The sequence below is a fragment of the Prionailurus bengalensis genome, chromosome D2, assembly GCF_016509475.1.
Source record: "Prionailurus bengalensis isolate Pbe53 chromosome D2, Fcat_Pben_1.1_paternal_pri, whole genome shotgun sequence".
Lineage (NCBI taxonomy): Eukaryota > Metazoa > Chordata > Mammalia > Carnivora > Felidae > Prionailurus > Prionailurus bengalensis.
This window is the reverse complement of record NC_057351.1, coordinates 86695641-86719529: the sequence shown is the minus strand read 5'-3', so window position 1 is coordinate 86719529 and position 23889 is coordinate 86695641. Positions and strand designations below refer to the sequence as shown.

The 23889-nt window shown below is 60.6% G+C and overlaps 1 protein-coding gene across 4 annotated transcripts in view; it reads right to left on the bottom strand.

The window, feature by feature from the left end:
* Nucleotides 1-23889, bottom strand: part of INPP5A (inositol polyphosphate-5-phosphatase A) — a 176577-nt gene that overhangs the window by 81937 nt on the left and 70751 nt on the right. For 3 of the 4 annotated variants that reach the window (XM_043597944.1, XM_043597942.1, XM_043597943.1), the window contains exon 4: nt 21431-21518. The exons of the other annotated variant lie outside the window; for it this stretch is intronic. In XM_043597944.1, the coding sequence (XP_043453879.1) occupies nt 21431-21518 (88 nt within the window). The remainder of the gene's footprint in view (nt 1-21430; nt 21519-23889) is intronic. 4 annotated transcript variants of the gene reach the window in all.

The following is a 23889-nucleotide window of genomic DNA, read 5'->3' as shown; positions in this document are numbered from 1 at the left end:
GGTGGGTCATGTAACACGCACGCTGTGACGGTGCTGTGACCGTTCAAGGCCAACTATCGTTCCTATTGGATAGGAACTATCATTAGCTATTTCCTCTTGCCCCCAGTGCCCTCAGCCCGCTGCAGGAGAACAGGACGGCCTCAAATGTGGCCTGGCTGACCCCAGAATGCAGGGCATGGCAGGGAGGGGCACGCCAGCCAAGGCGGGGGGGGGGGGGGGGCGGGCTTTCTGCTTCCACAGCACAGAGGCAGGGCCTCACTGCTCACACCTTCTAAATCCCCCCGGGTGAGTCTGACGGCACCCCCTCGTTCAAGGAGAGGCCACTGGGCACCGGCCCCCCGTGCCCCCAGGGTCCCCCCAGGAAGAGGGGGTGAGGGACCAGCTCCGGCACAACCCGCATTTCACATCACGGGCCGGCCGGCCGGCCGCTGACGCTCCCCACAATCTGAAAGGCCCTTTTGAGGCCAAATCACGGCCGCCCTGACGGGAAGAGCTATCCGCCACTCATGGCCTTGATGTCAGTGAGGCTTGCTGACAACGCCCACGGAGGAGTGACCCCCACCGCCGGCCCTGTGCGCACCTCCTCCGTCTGGTGCTGCTGGCCAACCACACAAATACCTATCGTTTTCCTTAAAAAGGAAAAGGGCCGTGAGCCTGAGGGCAGGCGTGCCCTGCCGGGAGGCTCCCCCCTAAAAAGACGGACGTGCTGGCACCAGTCTGCTGTCGGGAGAATCTGCACAAAGGGAAAACCTGACAGGTGGGGGCAGGGAGCATCTGCCGGAACCCTCCAGAAAGCCAGTCTGAGGTGAGGTCATTCACAACCGCCAGCGCGAGGCACAGATGACCTGGGAGCCCCCTCCCCGCCCCCCACTGCGCCTCCCTCTTTGGTGACCAGGGACTCACGGCATCCACTTGCCCAAGAATGTACCGGTGGGAACGACAATCAGCCGGGCGGGGGGCCCGCATGCCCCCTCTCTCAACGTGGTGAGAGGGTCTGACGCACGGGGGTGGTGCCGCCAGGGGACACGGAGGCCCCAAGGCCCAGGGCGGGCAGAAGACAATCGGGGAGGAAGAGGGAAGGGGCTCAGGAGCCTGGGGCTTTGTGAACGGGGGTCCAGACACTCAGCGGGGCTCAGGGTCAGGGTTGGAGAGGCCAGAGGGATGGCCGGGCATCGCCGGGACAGCAACGGGGGCACGACACCACAAGTTCCACGGCTGTGCAGACAGGAAGGGGCCACGGTGCTCGGGGACACGGAGGGCAGTCCCTCCCACGTGGAGACCAGCCACATGAGCCTGACGTGCGGTCTGTAAACGCAGCAGGTCATACCAGGAACCGTGCCCGACGAGGAGCGTGGTCCACACAACATGCCAAAACGCCATCGTGCGCCACGTGCCCACGTAGAGTGGGGAGAGGTGCCAGCACAAGGCTGTCCTGGAAGTCCAGGCCAACGACTCGAGCAATGAAACCTGCCTTCCCCGTGATGCTGGTCTCCCAAGCGCCCTGAGGCCCACACTCACTCCGTGGCAGACCCGGGCGCCAGCCACACGGGCCGGGCCTCACACGTCCCCGGTCACCGTCGCGGCAACGACGCTGAGAGCAGCCGGCCGTCGTTCTACGGCAAAGGCCGAGCCACACAGAGCACGGCCGTCTGGCCCCAGGAAGTGTCCTCCTTGGCACTGCTGTTTCCAGTTTGTAAAACAGACGCCGCTGAGGCTCCCTCTCACCGTCTGTGAGGGTGTGCCGGCGGGTCTAGAACTGCAAGGTTAAGAAAAACATGCAGTTATGTTTTCCCTCGTGTCCACCTCGGGCAGCGGGGCGCCCACTCCCGTGCTCGCCAGCTGCCCGCCACCCAGGACCGCGCACCAGCCCCGGGCCGTCCCGTACCTCGCGGCCGCTGGCTGTCGCGGGGGGGGGGGGGGGGGGGGGGGGGCTCACGGTCAGGTTCGTAGAAAACCTTGACAAAGGGCAGGTGCCCGGTGCGAGTGAGGCTTGGGGCAGGCGTGTGAGAGCACAGCTGGTTTTAAAGGAGAACAGAAAGCAGCCGAACTGAAGTCGTGAGCACTGAGGGCCGCTGGGCTATTCAAGGAGTAAGGACAACGGGCAAGAAGCTTTGAAGTCACATCAAAGAGAAATGACGGGCACAGCCGTCCAAGCCCCCTGTGCAAACCCACGTTTCACTTGGGGACAGGTAGGACTCTTCTTTCATTCCCCTGATCGTGTTTTAATTAAACCTCCAGCCGCCATTTAAAATAAAGCCATTATGGACAGTGATTCAGGAATTTCATCATTCCCTGTCGAGCTATGAAATCAATCACCTGAGTTTTTATTACGTAAGTTCTACAGAGTAAAACGGTTTGAGGCTGAGAGATCCGACGCGCTCTGATGTGAGCCAGGAGCGCGTCAGACGTGCTTCCCGAGCGGGTGGCGCATGCACACGCTGTGGGCGGGATGCCGCTTCGCATGGTGATCGCGGAAACCTGAAGGCCACCTCGAGAGGGGCGAAAATGTGAGGTTCCCCTGTCATTCTGTCTAAAGAAGGGCCTGGCAAAACGTCCACCTGGGATTTGCAAGAGTGAAGGGGGGGTGTGGCCGCGGGCGCCCGGCAGCCCTGCCCGCCCCCCACCGCTCCCCGCACACGGCTGGCCCCCACCGACGCCAGTACGTTAGAGAAACTGAGTAATTTCGTCTGATGTTGCCTAGAAATAAGGAAAAATAACAAATACTTACAAAAGTTACACCTGAAAAATCTGCACTCAAACTTATGTTCAATGTACTTAGCAAAAAGGTCAAAGCTCGGAATTTGCTGGATAAATAAATGTTGGTGAGGCGGATGAATCACTGGAGAATTGGTGCATGGCAGCGAATGAATAACCTGCAAACGCTTCCCAAACCCCATTATTTCCCCTTTTCCAAGAGCCCAAGATTCATGTCCCCGCATGCCGCCAGTTCATTACCGAGAAATACCATCCCTCTTCCGGCTCTCGCCGGGCGGCACGCGGCCCCTCGAGGACCCTTTAATGTTTAATTCCCCATCATCCGCTCCGCTGAACAGCTTAATCTCTGCTTGTATGATCAATACTATATCAGTGTAAATTAAAATGACAATTTTAAAGTAATTAAGCCTGTTAATGCTCGATTCAAATGTCATTATTTGCACAAGGGATTGAGGAGAAATTACATCGTGTCCAGGGTGACAGGAAGATCTTTGAGCCTCCTCAGTCCTGCTGCGTGGTGCCACTGGAGGCTTTAGCAAAGCGGATTAACTTCTGCCTCGCCCCGCCAGGGTACCTATCCAATTTCTAAAGAGGATAACGCAATTTGATAAATTTAATTCCGGCTACAAACTCAATTATTGTGATAACAGATGAAAACTGGGAGGAGACTCCAAACAAGGCCCACGTTTCTAAAAACACACTTAGCTCGGGAATGAGATACAGCAGTTATGGTCTGATTTGATTTGTTCTCTCTCTTTCGAAAGCCCTTTAAATAATTACGGCGGTTGGATACAGCCGCCATTTATTAAATCATTTATTAAATTAAACAGCGCAGCTCTACCCCGAGAGGGGCTGCGGCTCCGTGCAAGCGTCCGCCGTCCGGAGCCGGAGAGGACAGCGGCCACGTCATTACATTAGCGGGCCTCACGAGGACCTACAGAGAGCCGCGGCAGCCCCCGACAAGACCTCGGCGGGCCCGGCCCCCGCTGGGAAAGCGGCCTCTGGCGCGTGCGGTCGGCGGCGGGGTGGGGTGGGCGAGCGGAGACAGAAAGTGAGCCGGGGCGGCCCCCCCTCGGCCGCCAGGCTGCGGGACCGGGGCTCCGCCTGAGCTCCGCACACGACCCGCGGCACGGCGCTCACCGGGCTGCTCCGAGGGGCGGCGGCAAGCGCGGGGCCTCATCCGTCAGACGGGCAATAAAAATTGACAACCCAACATTAATTTCAGGACGAAGAGCGAAGCGTAACAATTTCCATGTGACGGATGTGGACGCGCCGCGCGGCCGATCCCTCGGGGTCTCCCCGGACGGTCGCAGACCCGCTCCCCTCCAGAAGGTGACCCGGAGCGGCCGCAGAGACGCCCGAGGCACCGGGGCCGCCGGCCGACCACCTTTCACTCCCCTGTTCTCGGTGATGCGACGGGTTCTGGGTGCAGCGCGCGGGTCCGGACGCCACGTGTTCCGCGGAGGAGCGTGGTCTGTGGCCGGCAGGGCTGCACCGGGCCCCGTGCGCACCGACGAGGCCTCAGCCGCCACCTGCCTCCCGGGTGAGCCGCGTGCACGTGCGAGCAGCGTGCAGGCCGCACTCTGGGCACCGGACACACCGACAGCCCTGAGTGTGAACCATTTCCCGTGTCCACGGATGAGGAACCAGACAGGGCCTCACGAGGCGCTGACAAGCGATCACAACGCGGACAGGAACGGTGACTAACAACCAGGCGTGCAATGACCTGATTTTACGGCAAACGTAAGGGAACGGCACGGTTAGGACTCTTCCCTTCCAGGCAGGAGACCCCAGATCTGAATGCTACGTTTCTTTGTGACAATTAAGGATCAGGTCCTCTCCTGAAAGGTAGCAGACACGAGCTAGAGGGGAAAGCGGGGGAACAGCCGACTGTCAGGGTACTTTCACGCACCTACTAAGGGGGCAGTTTGCCTGAAATCGAGAGGCGCGTGCGGTCTCAGGATGCGCAGTCTGGGAGGACGCACCCCAGCTGACGGGAAACAGGTGCTGCCTCGTCAGCCTGTTTTGAAAACACTGGAAAACCCACAAGGAACACCACGCGGTGTCTAAAGCCGGCTTTTCATTTCCTCTTGTACGAGGCGCCTGGTGCACAAGGGGCCCGTCCCGGGGATTCGCTGGAGCCCGCGTGGCCCGGCCCCACCGGCCGCCACCACCTGGGGCGGCCGCAGGCAGAGACTCAGCACCTGGGCCGCGAGGGGCCCGATGGGGGCGCCAGCCTGACAGCCGCCCCCCCCCCCACAGCAGAGGGACGTGGGACCCACGCGGGTGCCAGCACTGGCCCCTCCTCCAAGCCGACACGTGTGTCTAACAGCAGAAGGGAGGCGGCGTGGACTGCAGTGTGGGAGCAAGTCTAACAGTCAGAGATCCACGTAGCAGGCCTGCCGAGCACACGCCCTGCCGACGATAAGCCCGCCCCACCACGTCTGTCCACACACGTGGGCCGGGGGATTCACCGACAGGCCACCAGAGACCGGCCCACAAGGCCACCACGGGCCACGACCGCCACGACCCAGGCCGATGGCCCTCGGCGGGCCGAATGCCACCGCGCGCGGGCAGCCTGGCACAGGGAGGCCGCGCCCTCTCTCGGGAAAACACGCTCCTCGCTCCCCTCGGGACGGGGCTGTGAGTGGAGCCCGGCCACCCCACTCCGCCGGGCGCTCTGCCGCCCTGACCGGTCACGGGAAGCGCAGGGACCGTCAGCCCAGAAGGCTGGTCAGGATGTCCACCTGCCTGTGCAGAACGAATCCGCGACATCCCCTGGGAAAGCCCGGAGCACAGGCGCAGTCGAGCCCCTCTCTCCTCCCTGGGTCCTGCGACTCCGCCGGGGTGTGACCCCCGGGGCGCGACCCTCATGACCCGCCCCCTGGACTCTCGGTCCACCTGTGACCTGGGCATCGGCTCTTGGCAGTGCCGTCTGGGCTTCTGGGAAAACCTCTGCACCGGTGTTCCTTTTGTCCCCTTTGGGGTGCTGAACACGGACGTCCAGGGAGGCCAGGGCCGGGGACCGCGCAGAAGTGCCCCGCAGCGGAGGACTCCCGGAGTGAAATGTCGCTCGAGGCCAAATGAGCAGAACAACAAGCCAGACTGTGAATCAACCGTGACTATTTTTTTATGTTCACTGCTTCACTGATTTTCTGTCAAAAAATGCTAACAAGCAGGAAAGTCCTTAAGAGCTTTACAATTTTTCAGTTTGTTCACCAATACGTTTCGAGCGGCGTATTTGTTTCCTGGGCTGCGAGTGACACGGCCCTCGATCACGCCTGTCTGCGCCTGATGGATCGGCCGGCCGCGAGGCGCCCGTTCTGGATTCCCACCAGGGAGAGCCCGACTCGCACGGAGGAAGGGGCCGCTCGGACGGGCAGGGGACCCAGGGGAGTCCCCGTGGGGGCGGGAGGGAAGCAAGACGTATCGGCTGCCACGCTCAGAACTGGCCCAGCCGGGGCTCTGGGAAGAGGGCCGGGGAATCGCGTGCAGTGCCTCCGTGACCCCCGCGGACGGCGAGGACAGGCGAGGCCACGGCAGCTGTGTGAGCAGCCTGCGGGGGGGAGCCCCTCTTTATGCCACGTGGCTGCCGCGTGGGGTGGCTGTCCCTCCTCACACCCTGCCCCTCGCAGAGATGGCGCCACTGCGGGCCGCAGCGTGAGCAGCCGGGCTGAGGAGCAGGTGCCGGCGCTCACACAGGCCCACGTGCGACCTCCCTCTCTTCAGAGTGGGCCCACCGGTGCCCCCCGAGCACCCGGCCCAGCCCCGGGTCCAGACCGCCCGACGTGGGGCGTGCTCTCACTGCCACCTGCTGTGCGCGCCCCCGGGTCTGCCGGCCAGCGCCCTCCGTGTCACGCTCCCGAAGGAGATTGTTTTCGGTACCAGCAAAGCCCGGCCGTCGCCCGGGAGGCACGGCTCCCGGACACACGGGGCAGGGCCACGGCTGGGACCAGCCACCCGGACGGGGGCGCAGAGATGCACACTGTGTGTGCTGGGCCTCGAGGGACACTTGCGGCAGACGGCACACCTCCAGGCCCAAAAAAAGCTCACGGTCAGGAGGGAGGCCAGACATTGAACGAGGTGACTGCCACTGAGGAGGCGTGGGTGGAACAAAGGAAGAAGCTCCACGGAGAATCTGGAACCTGTGGATCTGAACTCGAGACGGGACACAACATACGAAAAAATGCAACGGCTCATAATCGTAGAAATGGCCCCATTTCAGGCACATAACCCATCTGCAAATCGACCGGACAACTATGAGCCACAAGGCGGCACCCCTTCTGCTCAGAGCACAGACACAACGTAGACTAAAGTTACTCTTAGGTTCAAAACCAGCGCAGCTTCATTTGGTCTGGAGAACGCTCTGTTAATTTCACATCGACGGTATCTGTTCAGCGTGTGTGTGACGGTGACAGTAAGTCACACTCTGCTGTTCCTTCTTGTGGAACGACACGTGTCCTGACCCGTAAGATGCACGGCGATCCGAGTACCTGGTACACGAAGTCGGCTGGTGACGGACACGTTTCCCTTCTCAGTTAAATGCTTTGAGGTCTGACTGCTCAGCCATTCACCACACGACTAGTTACGGCAGTTACCGATGGACGCCTAGCACTCAGGGATCCGCGCGGGCCGTGTGCACGCGGAGGGGGCCGGAGGCACGCACACACCCATGCAGCCGTCACGAGAGTCAGGAATGCCAGCGCGGCCCCTGCTCCCGGGGTCCCCGTCCCAGGAAACCCCTGATTTGCCTTCTGCCATCACAGATTAGCGTGCATTTTCGAGAACATCCTATGAAATGGAATCCTGCAGGAAACCGCGACACGCGGCCCGTTCCCTCGACGGTGGAGCAGGACTCCAGCTTGCCCATCGCCTGGGTGCTCACGGTCGGGACGCCCTGAACGCGTAGGTACCGTCCTTGCTGGACAGGCTCCTCCACTCTCTCAGGAAGACTCCTGGGATCGGAGCGGCCGGGACACACGGTCAGTGGGTTTTCACTTCCTAAGAAACTGCCAGTGTTCTCCCACGTGGTTGTGCGGGTCCACATCTCCACCTGAGCCACACCGGAGGGCCCAGTTCCTCCGCGCCCTCACCAGCACTGTGTGTTGTCGTTCCGTCCAACAGCAGAAAGTCTGTGATCTCTGAGGAACATGGCGTTCAGCCTTTTGCTCTGGAAACGGCTGGTGTTAAGTACTTTTCATGTGATTATTTGCCGTTTACAGAGCTTATTTGGTGAAGTGTCTCTTCAGATCGTTCAAAAATTCCGTTGTCTGGTTAGCACTAAGCTGTGAGAGCTCTTTATAAGATACAGTACTCTAGATGCAATGCCTTTGTCGGATATAATTTGCAAATATTTCCTCTCTGGCTGTGAACTGCCTATTCTTGTATCTTTTGAAGGGCGTGTGTTTTCCATTTTGATGAACTGCAATAGATTAACTTTCATTCATAATAGTTTGTGCTTTTTGTGTCACGTTTAAGGAATCTTTATCAAAGCTGAGGTCACTAAGATTTTCTCTTACGTGTTCTTGCAGGAGTTCATAGTTTCAGCTCTGATACCAACTACGTCTGTGATCTGTTCAGAGTTAAGCTTTGAAATAAAGGCTGACTTTTTGCACACGGCCATCTAAATGTGACGGTGCCATCTGTGAAAAGATGACCCCACCCCACCCCACCCCCGTGAGTTGCCCGACCCCCTGTCAAGTCCAGTGGAGGGTCTATTCCTAAGTTCTCTACTCTGGTCCATGACGTGTTCATCTGGTTTTACGCCAATGCTACTCTGTCTTGATGACTGCAGATTTATAATAAGTCCTAATCAGATAGTGTTAAGTCCTCGTTGTGGCTAATCTAAATCCTTTACATGTCCACATAAATTTTAGAACCGGTTTCCACCAAAAAACGGTCTGTTCAGATTTTGACTGTATCACACTGACTCTTAACATCAGTGTGAGGAGAAATGCTACCTAAATAGTACTGCCTTCCAATCCATGAACATAGTACATCTCTCCGCTTATTTAGATTTTCTTTAACTTCTCTCAGAGATGTGTTGCAGTGTTCAGTACACAGGTCTTGCGTATCTTTGGCCAAGTTTATTCCTAAATATTTTATGTTTTGATACTATTATACATGGTAACATTATTTAAATTTCAAATTCCAACTGAATTGTCTGTGAGTTGACAGCTTATATAAAGCCATAACTACATGACCAGATTCTTAAAATGTAAACAAAATACTTTTACGTGGTCAATCCCTTCTGACTACTGGTGGAAGCGCTTCATCCCATATTTTTCTTCTCCTGAAGGAGATACTGTCCTCATTAATTTCAGTGCAGTTAATTCAGTAAAGCTGACCTTCAGTCTCACACCATTTCTACTCAGCTCTGGACTGTGTTTTCAGAAACGTAGCACAAAGGGGCAGACACGCATTTGGGAGCACACTGTGATCTGGCCGGAGTGAAAAGGCCTACGTAGGGGGCAATGCAGGCTTTGCTCTAGGCCTGGCCTGTTGTGTCTGGCTTCCTCACAAAGCCGAGATACCCAGATCTGCACTATCTTACACCTGCCGGGTTTGGTCCCATTTCTCTCTGGTGTTCACTAGGGCACGCCGCCTGGATGGTTCGAGCTTAGAGAGAGACCACTTGACTTCAACAAGAGCTTCAAAGGCAGATCTGATAGATCTTTTAACTTTGGGACAATCTACCTACCCTTCTCTGTCTTTCTGGAGCCCTGATACCCTCACCTTCTTCCCCCAAACTGCACTGGTTTCCCGCTGACCATCTAATCTTCAAATCCTTTGCCTGATACTCCAAAGGTCACCAGGGTTCAGCCAATCTTTGTGACGGCCTGGGCTCAGATGACTGAAACCCTCCGCCCGCTGTATACAGCCGCTCAGGGCACCAACGCACAGATCCACATGCCTCCTCCCTGTCTTCAGCTCCCCTCCCCGTGCAAGTCCTTCTTTGGGGTCACCGTGAAGAGAAGGAATCTCTGCCCTCTAAGTTGTTTCTTCAACAAAAAAATTAAAAAAATTTTTTCTCTTCTTTGGTTAAAAAAAAATCAGTTTTGCAAGGTTTGTTATGAAAAACAGCAGCGCCCTGATCATTTCGATTTTCTCTTCCTAAGAGACAATTACTTTCTTTTACTTGTTTTCTTTTGGCATTTACCTCCATCTCCCTAGAACTTGTATTGCTACTTCTTGACTTTCTCGTTTTCAACATTATTGACTTTTCCACTCTGGAAGATGAAGACTTAATCCCTTGCCCTGGTTTCCTGTGCACTCACATGTCACGCACGTGCACTTCTGATCCCCTACCCTCTGGGTACAACCACATTTTTACTTGAACTGATAATCAGTATTTATGTCACCACAACCGTAGAAACGTTCTTCGTAACAGGAGAGCATTACGGCGGCCTTTCCTCCCTCCGACAGCCGTTTGTTTCTCCTGCGGTTCACGACTGGGTTCTCTTTGTGTCATCCGAGTCCCTTGCACGTGTCACCGTAATTCCCCCACACCCGCTCCTCTCATCTAGGTACGTCTCGGCACATCAGACAGCCTATCGCCGACACCTCCTGGGAGAGTCCTCTCAGAAACAGAACCAGCTTCACAACTGCTCACATGCCTGGCGCGTGCTCCTCCTCCTGAGCTCTGCCTTCACCCCTGGCCTGAGGACTCCCTGGGAGCTGGGGCTCGGGCCTCACACACAGGAGCACACGCTGGTGTTTCCAGAGCTGGACGGAGAGGGCATCATGTCCAAGAAACAGGGCAAAGCCCTCCGCGGACTTTCGGTCATGGCGGAGGTGACCCAGATGCACGCGTGAACTCTCCGGTACGCACCCTCCGGGCGCTGCTACGATCGAACCCCTGCTCCCTGTTTCCTGGATCACGCGCCCACTTTGTGGGGTACGGTATCTCCCGATGGCACTTCTTGACAAAGGGTGCTGGGGACAAGATCTTTTTTCAGATCTGACGTTATCAGATACACTCACTTTTCCCTGCTCACAGACTGGCCCGCGGGGATCACGGATGGGAGCTTCCGGTATGCCAGGGCTTGGGGACAGCGCTCCCATCCGTCATCTGCTCTCCAGCGCAGCCCTGGGAAGAGGGGGCCGCTGTGGCTCCCACGCCTTTGGCGAGAACATGGCCCTCCCCGGCCTCCCTCAGGACCGCCCTGTGGGGCCTCACGGCTGGGTCTTCATACCCGCACCTCGCCGGGGCCCCAGTGCGGGCTGCCCGGGCAGGCGTGGCCGTGGGGCGCTGTGCAGGATCACGTGCTCCCCCGCTGGCAGCAGGCCACCCCCGAAGGGGCCCGGGAAGCGCAGATCCGCGTCTCGTGCGGCCTCTGTGCACCCAAGGGCCCAGCCTGGAACGCGTTCCCTGCTTCCTTCCCTGGCCACTCCTGCTCACTTTCCAGGTTCTCCTTGGAGCGGCCCGCTCATGACTCCTGTTCCCACGAGGCCCCTGGGGCGCTCTCCACACCTGGTAACTGCACATCCGTGTACGTGTGCCCTCGAGCCTGTGCGCTCCATGTGGGCAGAGGCCCCGACGGCCCCTCGAGTGCACAAGGTCACGCGTGGCAGCCACGGGTCACGGCCGGGTGTCGTGTGCACGCGCGCGCTCCCTGGAGTCTGTGAGCTCGAGGACAAGGAGTGGGCGGGTGTCGCGTGCAGCCGTCAGGCGTCACACCCGCGTGCTGTGCCGCGTGGAGCCAGCCCTCTGCCGGCACAATCGGCACCGGGCCCCATCCGGCCGCGGGAGGGGGTGTTGGACTTCTCTTCCCCTGTTCCCGCCGTGCAACCGGGCTGAGGACAGGCTGGTCCGCTGGAGCGAGGGTCCGACCGCCCCCCCCCCCCCCCCCCCCCGGGCACAGCGGGGACCGGGCGAGCCCACTTCTCAGCGCTCTGGCTCCAGCCTCACCCCCCGCACCGGGGGTTCCCTCTCAGCAGAGGGTGAGCCCCGTCCTGTGTCTGCCACGCCTGCCGAGGTGCAGGGGCCGGACCAGGGTGTGCGGGTGACCGAGCTCAGTGCTCCGCTCACTGCTGAGGCTCGGATTCCGGCCGAGTCTGAGCACGGCCATCCTGCAAAACTCAGCTTTCTGAATCCGTGCTGCGGATGCACGCCACGTGGGCTTGTCAGCCATGCCGCCGACCAGCGCCCTGCCTTCCTCATGGAGGCACAGGACCTCTGCACACGCTCTGCGGCTGGACACCCACGGCCGGCCCCCAGAGCTGCGGCCACACAGTTCTTTGCCTCTCCGGCTCTGGACTCTTCCGAGGCAGCTCTTGACTCAGAATTGTGTGTACTTGGTGTGTAGACTGTGACGACCGGGCTGCCCAGCAGACCCTCCCTGTGCCCGTGAGCCTGCGGCGTGGACTCCCAGGCCCGAGGTCAGGGGCGACCACCCACCAGCACCGGCCCCGCCCGCGGAGCACCCCACCCGCGCTCCCGCAGACGCGCTCCCGCAGAGGGACGGACGGAAAGGCTTCAGGCCACCTTCACGCTGCGAAGCCCGATGGAGTCGGGTGCCGAGGCCGGAAGATCCCGGTTCTTGGGAAGGAGGCCAACTTTCGGCCTCAACTCGCTGTCTCTGCATCAACTGAGGCACAGACAAGACCCTGGCCCGGCCTGTCCGCAAGGGAGCCCGTGCGCCGCCCTGCATCACCCTCTCTGGTCCGGGGGGAGGGGACGGAGAGACGGCACTCCGGCACTCGGCGCAGTAAGCGTCCGCGTGCACTCGTAGGGCATGCCATCCTTCTGGAATATGTGTCTCGTCTGAAACATGGCTTCCAGAGGCAGACGTGGTGCCCAGAACAAAGGGAAATGCCAGAGACAGGATTACGGTCAGAAAACAGGACTGCGTGCCTGGACGCTCACAGATGACTGGCGCTCAGAGACAAGCCCTCTGCTGGGGAGTGGCTGTCTCGGTCCCAGGGGAGCTGGTCATGTGTTCAGGATGATGGGGCTCCTCCTGCCTCCCACCCTAAACCTCGGATCAGAGCGATGTTCCCAAGGCGCCCCCCCCCCCCCCACCGCCATCACACAGTGCGGTCAGCCCTTCCCCGACCATGTGGCTCCAGCCTTGCTCCTTCGGCCACGACCCCACCCTCCCCGCTGGCGGCCGTCCCTCTCTCCTGCCGGCGCACCAGCCACCCTCAGAAACGTCTGTGGGGCTCCCGAACCTGTTCTGGCTTCAGTCGGTCGGAACCCCAGGCCCCCGCGTGAGGCACGGAAGCAGTCTCTGTGCTCTGGGTTCAAGTATGAGCAGACGCAGAAGAGCCTCGGTGTGCCCCTGCCTCCCCTCCGTCCAGTGGCGAACGCGGGTTACACGCAGGTGCTGCGCGACGCCCTTGTCGAGCGCACCGACCGGCGCCGGCACGGGCCCCCCACGCCTCCTGCTACCACCACGCAGCATCAGCAAGAGAGACGGCTCGCGCAAAGAACATCCGGCCGCGGCGTCGCTTGGCTCACGAGCAGGCCGCCAAGTGGTCCTCCCGGAGGAGGACGTGGTGGGGGGTGCAAAGTGCCGACCGGGGCGGCGAGGGCCAGAATCCCGAGTCCCAGGGCCAGGGCCCCTTCTTCCCGCGGCCCTGCTGCCGGGTCCAGCCCGGGGGCCCCCAGGGCCAGCAGCTCCTCGTTCCAGACGCTGGAGAGTGGGTGATGGTTGCAGGGAACCCTGACTCTGGGGGCGGCAAGACGTGCTATCGATCACGGGCCAGGTTTCAAGTCCTCAGTCTTCCCAGCAAAGTTTTTGTCCCCACAAACAGCTGCACGGGAACGGCCATCCTGCCATCTCCCCTGTCCTTCCCTCTCCCATTCTCCTGCTGGGCCACGCGGATCCACGCTGTGTGGCCCTGGGGACTGGGCCAGAACTCTGGGGGCTCCTGAAAGCCTTTCCTCGAGAAGCACACGGTCCCCCCACGCCCACCGAGAACCGCAGCATCCGAGACGCCCGCCTGCCCGCCGCACCTCACTCGGCCGCGGGCCGCTGGGGCACCCACAGGCCAGGGCCCTGTCGGGTACAGGGGTTTCCGGAGGTGACGGGGGATCTGCTGTGCCAGGACACACCCAGCGTCCCCTCAGAACGCACAGAGCCGGGTAAAACCAGCCTCGTGGCACCTGTGCTACCCTGCTCGACAGCCCCGTGCCACCTCATCCGTCAGAGGCAAATAAAAAAGTCAAGCGCAAATGTATAAAAAATTATGATAGAAGCCCTAAATAAGGCAGGGACTGCAAGCTTATTGAGTCAAAAATCAATCAATCAATGAGTGAGTGGATCAGAAGCACCTCATAAGCCCCAAAGAAATAATTTGCCCAAACACTGGGATTTAACAGTGGAAGACCAAATTTCAACACTTTTAGGAAGTAAATAATGAAAAATCAATTCAAAGAAAAAACAGATCAAGAACCCTGGACCCTGACGTGCCGACACATTTATTGCTGAGGCCGTTTCTCGGCTGACCCGAAAACTTCGGGGGGTGTTTATTTACTTTCAGCACCTTCCAGAGATCAATATTTTTAATTTGGATCCGAGTTATTATTTTTCACATCACAGCAGCGGGGAGTGGAGTAAAGTGGCTCATATTTTAGTGCTAAAAAGATCGATATGACAGCTTCACCTTCACTTCGGGCCCCCGCCGCTGCCCAGCCGCACATCACCGTGTCCCGCGGGGCTGCAGGTGCCGCCGAGGGGAGCGGGTCGTTACCGCCAGCAGAGCAGACAGCGTGATTTAGCTGAGCGCGGAGGGCCCGGTGCCCTCGGAAAACCAATCTTGTTCCTCACACTCCATCAGGCCTGTCTGGCCCCACAGGCGGGGCGCGGAGGCGGGGCGCAGCCACGGGAGGGGGGCCTCTCCTGGAGCAGATTAGTTCCCTCATCACAAATGCATTTGCCTTCTTTCCCTTTCCTCAGATCAAAGAACATCAGTAAACTCCATTAATTTTCCATAAATTTCCCCTAAAATCTTACTCGGGAGAGCAGACACAGGAGAAGGGGGCCGATCGTGAGGGGAGCACGGGGGAGGTGGAAGGGCACCTCCTCCAGTGCACGCCTTCCCGCCAGCAGGGCCGGGGCCACAGGGGGGAGCAGGCAGGGGCCTGCAGCAGTGGGAAGGGAGAGAGCAGGTGCAGCCCCCCTTGCCCCCCAGCAGATCTGGGGCAAATGGGAGGCAGGCCCCCACTGATGAAGGCCCAGAACCTCCCGGAAAAGTGGGTCCAAGGCCGGCACCGAGCCCTCCCGAACCCGTGCTTCCCCGTGGGGACCCTCCTCTCAGCACTGCCAAAGACAACGTGGGGTCGGGGGTGGGGAAGGAGCCCCCCAAACAGAGAGGAAAGTAAGAGGGAGCCTGGTCTGTTGGTGACGAGCAGTCCCGGTGTCCCAGGACGGGGAGCCATCGGCATGGGTACTCCCAGCCTGGTGGGGGCCAACCGCTCCTAGGCCCTCCTGGGCACCAGGGCCTGCCCTCAGGCTGCATGGTCTGACTACAAGGGAGGACTCGTAAGGCAGCCACTGCACGTTCCCGGGAAGGAGAACCTGCTGGATGGGATGGGTTTGCCGAGCAAAGGTTTCAGGCCAGGGAGGAGGGGTGCTCACCGGAGGGGAGCCCGCAAAGGGCACCTGACAGCCCTCTCCGGAGGTCTGCACACACACGAAGCCACGCTCCCAGGATGCCATGGTGTCCCTAGAGCTCTTGTCGGTGAACTGCTGCTTTGGACCACACTTCTTGCCTCACAGAAGGGAACTCAACCTGTGCACCTCTTCCCGGGAACTGAACTGGCTGGCCGAGCCGGCTGGGGCACCGCAGGCAGCGGAGGCATCTGGGTCTCCCCACTAAGGGCTCGGAGCCCGGGAAGCCCGCTCCCCAGCCCACAGACCCGCCCGGGGCCTCTGGTTGATGCCGAGTTCCGGGCGCTAAAGGACACGACACGTCTCTGGCTCCAGACCCCTCTGCCCAGAAGAAACCCCACTTTCAGAGCTTCAAGGAGAAGTCGGAGTCTCCGTGTGCTAAGGCAGCCCTGCGGTCACAAAAGCGCTCTCCACGGACTCTATGTGCTCTCCGTGCCGGGAGGCCACCAGGGCACTTGCCCAGCTCCGGCCCGCCACTGCCTGGGAGCTCTCACGGCTTGTAAGACCCTGACAGGAGCTCACGGCTCCCGCCCAGACACGGCTTCCCTCTTTCAGCTGCCGGCTGTGCAGGCGTCGGCCCAGTGCCAGCAGGGACGGCGTCCTCGGGCCCACCCGCACCTGCCCTGCAGATCGCAACAGGTGCACCACTGGCGCTGACCGGCCACGCGTGGCTCCCGGGCCCCAGAGGCTCCGCGGGGCCTGCAGCATGCAGATCAGCAGGGGCCTCGCAGGCTGGGCTTGGTGCCCGTCGCCTCCCGCTTCTCCACCAAGAGGACGGCCCAGTCCGTGCCCGCCACCGAGCCGACGCTGCCCAAGGAAAAGCCGCTGAGCCAGCGCGCTCACCTGCAGCCTCACGTTCTAGAAGCACCTGTCCCAGAAACGGAAGGGCTCCCCGGGGAACGCAACCTCGGCCTGCACCTCCTCGGAATGGCCCCTGACGCCGCGCATCCTGCCTCAGGAGCCAGGTGACCCCCCTCTGTCCTCCTCCTCCTCCTCCTCCTCACAGGGCACCCAGTGAGGGGAGGACGGGTGGCCTCTGGCCGTGCCCCTGTGGGCCTCCCCCAGCCCAGAAGCCCTGAATTCACACAACGGGGGGGGCCTGCCTGGCACACGCACGGCAGACGCTCCGTTCCTGCAGCGAAACGAGACGAGGAAATTATACCAAAATAAATTTGCAATTTCTTCCTCATTTAGCCATTTCTGAAGCCAGAGTATAGGAAAGCCGTTCCCTTCACGTCCCCCTATCGACGTTCAGGCTTTTCCGGTGGTGAGTGATGTGTTTTCTATGTTCCTCCGGCGAAATGAGACACAATTCCTGTGGTATCAGGTCTCCAATCAATAGACACTGGGAAGCCCTGGAAAACTACACCGGGCACTTCCTCAGTGTCAAGGCACGAGTGGCCGCGCCCTGGGCTGCTGTGAAGCCAACTGTGACCAACCGTGGGGCGCCTGTGACGTCATGGGGAGTTTCCCAAGAGGCAGATCCTGGAAGGCTTCGTGTGGGAAGCGTTTCAGGGCACTCGGGACCCAGGCGCCCCTGGCGGCGGGGGGTGCGGGCTGTCATTCCGATGGTGTCAGGTCCCTCCCACGTGGCGGGCAAGGGGACCTGCGGGCCCGGGCGCCAGGAAGCGGCAGTCTGAGGAGCGCCCCACCTACCTCAGGGCCCACGCCTGTAACCGAGAAGGCCCTTGAGTCACCTTTATGTGTCATAAGCCCGGAACATACCCGCCTGTCCACACGGATCCTGGGACATGTGGAGGGTGTGTGGGTAATGTCCTCGGCAGGGAATAGGGGTGCTGGCAAAGGGCAGAGGTGCATGTGACAGGGACCGGTCCTCCAGGGCCAGGGGGAACAGAGAGGCCCCGGGAAGGAGGGGAGGGGGGGAAGGGGGCCACGTACAGCAGGGGAGGGGGAGCGCACGGAGGGCAGGACGCACAGCAAGGTGGCTGCCACCTCCTCCCACGTGGCGGGCACCACAGAGTCTCCGCCCACAAGAAGGGATGACCTGGGGACATGAGGCCCGTGCTGTGAACGTGCTGTGAGGTGTGGACACCCCAGGGATCCTATGGACGCTGAGGCCTGGCCAGACACGCTGAGCGGTGGCTGCTGGCTTCTCTCCCAGATGCTGCAGCATCCCCGGTTACAACGGGTCAGGCGCCCCGCACGAGCTCCGGGTCACTCGCACCTCGCCACCTGGTGCCTGGGCAGGGACACGGGAGCAGGGGCAGGGAGGCCGGTGCACAGGGGTCCAGTCCTGCTGGAAGGGACACCACCGCTCCTGAGTCTCCTCTCCGGCCGGTCCCGGTGCAGTGGCCACAGCACCGTCTGCATCTACCTTCTGTCCACAACCTGGCGTGCTCTGTCCACGTGGCGGGACCAGGACGAGAACGCCTTCACACCTGCTGGCGATCAGCACTGGCACGTCTCGGTTCTTTGTGGGCAAACACAAAAGCTCACTGGGATGTGGAAACCGGAAAGCCTGACGGGACACTGGAGAGCCTGGCGTTCTGTCGTGGAGAAGGCCTCCCCCAGAGGAAGGACGGCGGGGCGTTCGGTCAGGTCCTCCCGGGACGTGCGGGCCGACTCCAGGGCTGGGCCAGGGCAGGGCGGCACTCAGGGATCGGGCTTCAGGGAGGTGGGCAGCCAGAAATGAGAAGCAGCAGGGCCGCTTCCTGGACGCTGCCACAGGGGGAAGGACCTGAGGGCACCTGGGGCACCGGACGCAGCCCGCCCGCTCCCGGCCCACCCCTCCAGCTCATGCGTGGCTGTGCTGCTGTGCCCACGCCCTGGGCCAGGGTCCTCAGTCTGCTCTCAGGGATGTCCCCGTGAGTTCCCGCGAACAGACAGGGCCTGGCAGCCCTATGAAGAAGCCGCCCTCCGGCCTCCACCTTCCAGGGAAGCAGGAAGCAGGTGACCCAGCCGGCGACCGGGCCACCACACTGGGGCAGCCATTGGGGGCTGGGATGACACCAGCCTCCTCATCAGTAAGTGGCCCCCCAGCACGACTCTTAGGTGCAAACCAAACTTCACGTATTCGTTGCTGATTTGAGTCTAGAAAAAGCCCTGTGAGCATCTCCTGAACCAAAAGCTTGACGCCAAATGCTGCTTTGGCGCCATCTTCTGGTGACCAGGGGCATCAGTGGGCTCCCGACGCAGTCGGCAGGACCCCCCCCCCCCCACCCACCCAGAGCCATCCAGGCAGAGCCCCCACCCAGGCCCAGAGCCCCCTGCCCCCCCCAGGCTGAGTCCCCCAGGCCCAGAGGCCCCCTCAGGCCGCAGCTCCCCAAGCTCAGACCCATCCCAGGCCCAGAGCCCACCCCCAGGCCCAACCCCCACTCCAGGCCACAGCCCCCACGCTTCCGTGTGCAGAGCAAACCCCCACGGTCATGTTCATACACCAGGTGCAGCTTCAGGCTCAACCTCTTTCTGGGAACAGGCCACTATTTTCTGATCCCTATTAATACCTGTGACAGCATTTATGTACAAGATAAATTCATTTCAATTTCCTTTTTCAATTAATGGCCTATTATTTGAACCACACTCAGCTAAAAATACTGCTCCAATGCCATTAATCTTGTAAAAATTAAATTTTCCTCCGTCTGACAGGCAGAGGCCACCAGGCTGGGGTGGGAGAGTGGCCACACAGCTGGCCAGCGTAGCCCAGCCCTGCCCAGGACCCTGGGGGTGCAGGGTCCCCTCGACCGGGACGTCTGGAGGCCCCAGCAACGATGGTTCCACCCACGGCACGCTGAGGGGGGCGACGGAAGGGCACAGAGGTGCTCCAGGGGCCCCAGGGTCAAACAGGATTTTATCGCCAACCATCAGCATCACGGTCACGAGGCAGGATCACACACACTCGGACCTCTGTGCCAACTCTGGGATGCGCTCCAACGTCTAGAGCTCCACCGTCCATTCCCCACCCGCTAAACACGGCTGTCCAGTTATCCAGGGGCCATCAGCACACCTCACCCAGGACTGCGGCCGCAGGAGGGGAGCCCTCACCTCCCCGCTGTGCACCCCTCCCCCACCCGAGGGAAAGCCGGTCCACAGCACTGTGCAGATGCCCCAGGACCAGCCGCCATGCGCCCACAGCCGCTGCAGGCAGGCCAGGCCTCCCGGCCCCTCCCCCCGACCCCATCCGGTCCTGCGACACTTGCAGACACAGCCTCAGCGGCGCAGACCTGAGCCGCACCCGATGCAGTGTTCCGGGGGCTCCTTCTGCGCCCCGTGCTGGCCAGTCCCGCCCAGCCGGATGCCATTCTCCAGCCCGGTCTGAGGCTCCCACCAAGCAGCACGGCCATGTCTCCGGCTAACGTGACGTTTCTGTATTTATGACCGAGAGAGGAAAGCACTGCCCATCTCAACTAAAATGCCACGGATGTTGGGTGCTCCCTGGCTTCAGACACTTTAAGTCTGAAAACCTATGCACCAAAGAACAGACGAGACGTGACACGACCATGAAGTACTTCAACGCACCAACTGGACAGCAAGGTCCTCCAGCGGGGAGAGCATGGGCTCCAGCCTCTGGGCTTCCTCGGGGGGAGGGCTGCGCGTGGGTCCCCCTCCCCGAACGCCCTGTGCCACTCAATCTGTCACGCGGCTGCCCGTCCCATCGGCGTCCCGCCAAGGGCGGCAGGGTCACGCTGGCGGGCGGCATCGGTCGGTGCGAGGCGGGGTCGAAGCCCATGCTTGCCACGGCCCCGTCCTCCCAGCTGCCAGCGGCCGTGCACGTGTGAAGCTCCGACGCTGCACTCGCGGCCCACGCGGTTGTGTCCTCTCGAGGGACTGACGCCCTCGTCTGTGCGCAGGGCCCCCTGACCCCTGCCGGGGTCCTTGTCGTACGACTGGTTCTACGCACCCACACGTTTTGTCCAATTCTGAAGAATTTCAGCCAATTCTTCAGGCGCCTGCTGCCTCCTGCTCCCTCTCATCCTGGGGCTCCAGTTACGCGCACACCGGACCCCGGGACGCCCTACCCCACGGTGATGTCCCGGCAGTGCCTTCCGCGTTTACTGTGAGTGCTTCCCACTGCCAGGGCTGCGAGTTCAACCGCTGTCCCCTCCCCTCCGCGGTGCCCGGCCCTCCGCTCGCCCCAAACCAACGCAGCTTCCATCAGAGCTGCCGTGACTCCATCTGAACCAGTCCTGATGGGAGAAGCAGGAAGCAGGGTCCCGGCACAGGGAAGCGTGAGGGTCAAGAGAAGAGTGTTCTCCTGTCCAGGGCGGGCTGAGAGCCAGCGGCCCTCGGCCCAGGGCAGGAAGGCAGAGGGAGCACGGGGCTGCGGCGGCCTGCGCGGGGCGTGCCTGCGCCGGGATGTGGCTGACACAGGTGGCGGTGAGGCCACGTGTGAGTGTGGAGGGGGGCAGGGGTGCCCGAGGACAGCAGGCGCGGGGCACGGGGGAATCCCATGGCCACGTGATGGTGACCATCTCAGCCATGGAAGGTACCACCGAACTGGCACAGATACCCTGAATTCAGAGACCGCGAACGGACAGATGCCTTTCTGACCACAGGGCCATCTCTAGTGTCGCTCCCTGAGCAGGACACGGCTCCCCAGCCCCGCCTGCTCTCGGCACACCGGCACCCACCGCCCCATGCGACCAGCACGCAATGGCCGAGCGCCTGCTGCATACCAGGCTCCTGGCGACACGACAGCGGTGAGGTGAAGGACGCCGGGAACAGAAGCCGGAGGAAACTAAGCTAACGAGGCAGCTCTGAGCCCTCCCCAGAGATGGGGGGGTGAGATGCCTCAGTCGCTCGAACCAACAACCACTGACTCAAAACCCATCTGACGTCTGCTCCTCCGAGAAGCCTCCAGCCTCCCCAGCACCTGGTACCCCCCACAGCCGCTGCACCCCGGCGGGGCCCCCTTTGCGGGCGTCCGCTGACCCCCGGACCAAGGACTGTTGCAGGAGAGGCCAGGCCCCCGGGGTGGGCTGCCTGGGCCCACAGAGGGACTGGCCTCCGTCACTCGAGCTCTGTGGAGCAGATCCAGGGGTGGGCTTGATCCCTCGCCTCTGTGAAGAGCCCCCCACTTGCCATCACCATCCCACAGGCCACGGCCCGGGGCCGACTCCACGCAGCAGAAGGGCACGCACCGTGAAATGCTCCTGGGATTTGAAGTTCTCGTCCAGGTAGACGCGAGCCCTGTTGTACTCCTTCATGGCGTCACTTGACAACAGCTCTCTGGAAGGAAAACAGGGGGTTTCTTTGGTACAAAAGCCACCCAAAAAGCTGCTGCCAGACCCAGGCTACTGGCTTGAACACCGTGTCATACGTCACCCCAAAAACGCCACCAAGCGGCGGTGGGAGGAAGGAAGGGCGGCAGAAGAGTCGGGCCGTGTCGTCAGCTGCGGTCCCCCCCGACACCCGACAGTTGCACGGGACCCAGAGGCCTCTTGGGGAGACAGACGTGGAGGTGGGGGGACACTGGGAGCTTGGCCAGGGCCGCACGCCGCAGCGGCACAACCCCAAACTCCGTGGGCTCTCCTGGCTGTTTGTGTCTTGTGCTAACGGAGAAGCAGGCCGGAGTCCACATGCCCCCGGGACCAAGGCAGGTCCCCCCACCAGGAGGAAGGGTCTCTAACACCCCTCGTCAGAGGGGCTTCCCGGTCACCTCCCTGCCTCGTTTCCCAGCCAGAAAAGGCTTAGGCGGGCACCCACGTGTCACCTCAGCGCGTGTGGCTGGAAGGGAGCCACTGTGCACCCAGGGCCCCGAGAATGCACCAGAGCCACGCCGGGAAGCGAGGGGGGCCTCCCTGCTCACCTGCCGGCTCCCCGGCCGAGGGCCCCCCCACCCTCCCGCCAGCTCCGCAGCAGCAGGGAAGGGGTCACGTAGCCATCTGACCAGCCAGCACGGGGGTCAGATGGAAGAGGGGTTCGGGCCCCAAGAAGCCACATGGAAGAAGGGAAGAGGCTATGTGCCTCGGAGGGCTCACACCCCTCCCCCCCTGCAGCCTCCACCGTGTTCGTGGCAGGAAGCAAGGTGCAGACACACACCACACGATGTTCGGAACGTCTGGCGTCACGCCAGAAATTAACTTAGTGTGCAGAGAAGCAAAAAAATACAACCTACAACCTGCAGAGACAGACCTGGATGGACAGAAGTCAGCCGAAAACACCCCTGAAGCAGGGGCTGTCCATGCAATCAAAGATTTCAAGGAAAGCACGAATATGAGGAAAAGCAAACGTGAAAACCACAAATTAAACTTCTCAGGCTGAAAACAGAACTCACCAGGTGGACCTAAGAGCAGGTTAAACCTAAGAAAATAAATAAGGAAGAGATCCGTGACTACAACACACAACACACAGCAACAGAAATGACCCAAACTGAAGCAAAGGGCCTGGAAAACGTCGGAGGAAAAAGAGCTCAAGGGGCAGAGGGGCCCTGGGTGGTGACAGACAGGCCGACCCCAGGAAAGCCGAGTCGGAGACCCAAGAGAAGGGAAGGAGAAAAACAGGAAAGTGGTGAGCAAACTTTTCCCAAATATGATTAGAATTATAAACCCACTGAAAAAAGCTCAAACACAAGGGAAATCAAACTAAAATACAACATAATCAAGTTGCTGCAGACCATCCGGGGAGACAAAATGCCACAGTCAGGGAAAAAAGACACATTATATACCGAAAATTAAGACGGGGACAATGGCTAAGGCCCGTCCTAAACAACAGGACACAGAAGACAAGGCGATGATGTCCTTTAAGTGCTAACAGAGAAGCGCGGGCAAGCCGCAGTCCCAGCTACAACAACAACATCTTTCAAGAGCGAAGACAAAGGCTTTCCTCACACAAACAAAAGCGGAGAGAATTCGTCACCAGTGACTCGTGTTAAGATGGATGTCACAGAAGCTCTCAGGCTGAAGGAAGATGGTACCAGACAGAAACCGAGGCTTCGAGAGAGCAGGCAGAGCACAGAAAGCCATAGACAAAGTGGTCAAGATAAAGGGCACCTTCTCTCCCTTCTAATCTTTATAAAAGGTACCAGCTTAAAGCAAAAAATGGCAACACGGGTCACATATGGCAAGCAAGGGTAGGGGTAGAAAGAACGGGACAGCCTCCCCAGGACGCAGGGGTGATGGCAGAAGGGGCACACCTCGGGGGCGGGGCATGGGGCGCGGGATAAGGCGAGGGATAAGGGGCGGGGTGGACGCCCGGGGAGGCAGGGCCAGGGGCGGGACATAGGGGAGAGGCGGGGACATGGGGCGGGGAATGCGGGAGGGGGGGGGGGGGGGGTGCAGGGGCGCAGGGCTGGGCGCGGCTGGACAGGGGGGGCCTCCTTCCGCAAGCCTGCTGCGCACCAGCAAGGCACCCCGCTCTGGAAATGCCGGTCTCCCCCGCCAAGCTCCTTAAGGTAAGTAAGGGCTTTGGTCACCAAGGTGTGCCGCAGGTGTCTTTCCCAGGAGTAGCTAACCATTTACTTCCTTTACAGGGTCTGTTGGTAAACAGTTAACGTTGTTTAACATTCGCATTTCACAATCCTTTCTTTTGTAGGTGACACTTTCTGCGTCTCTTGAAGGTAACTCCCTGCCCCAGAGCTACAGACAACACCCTCCAGTAT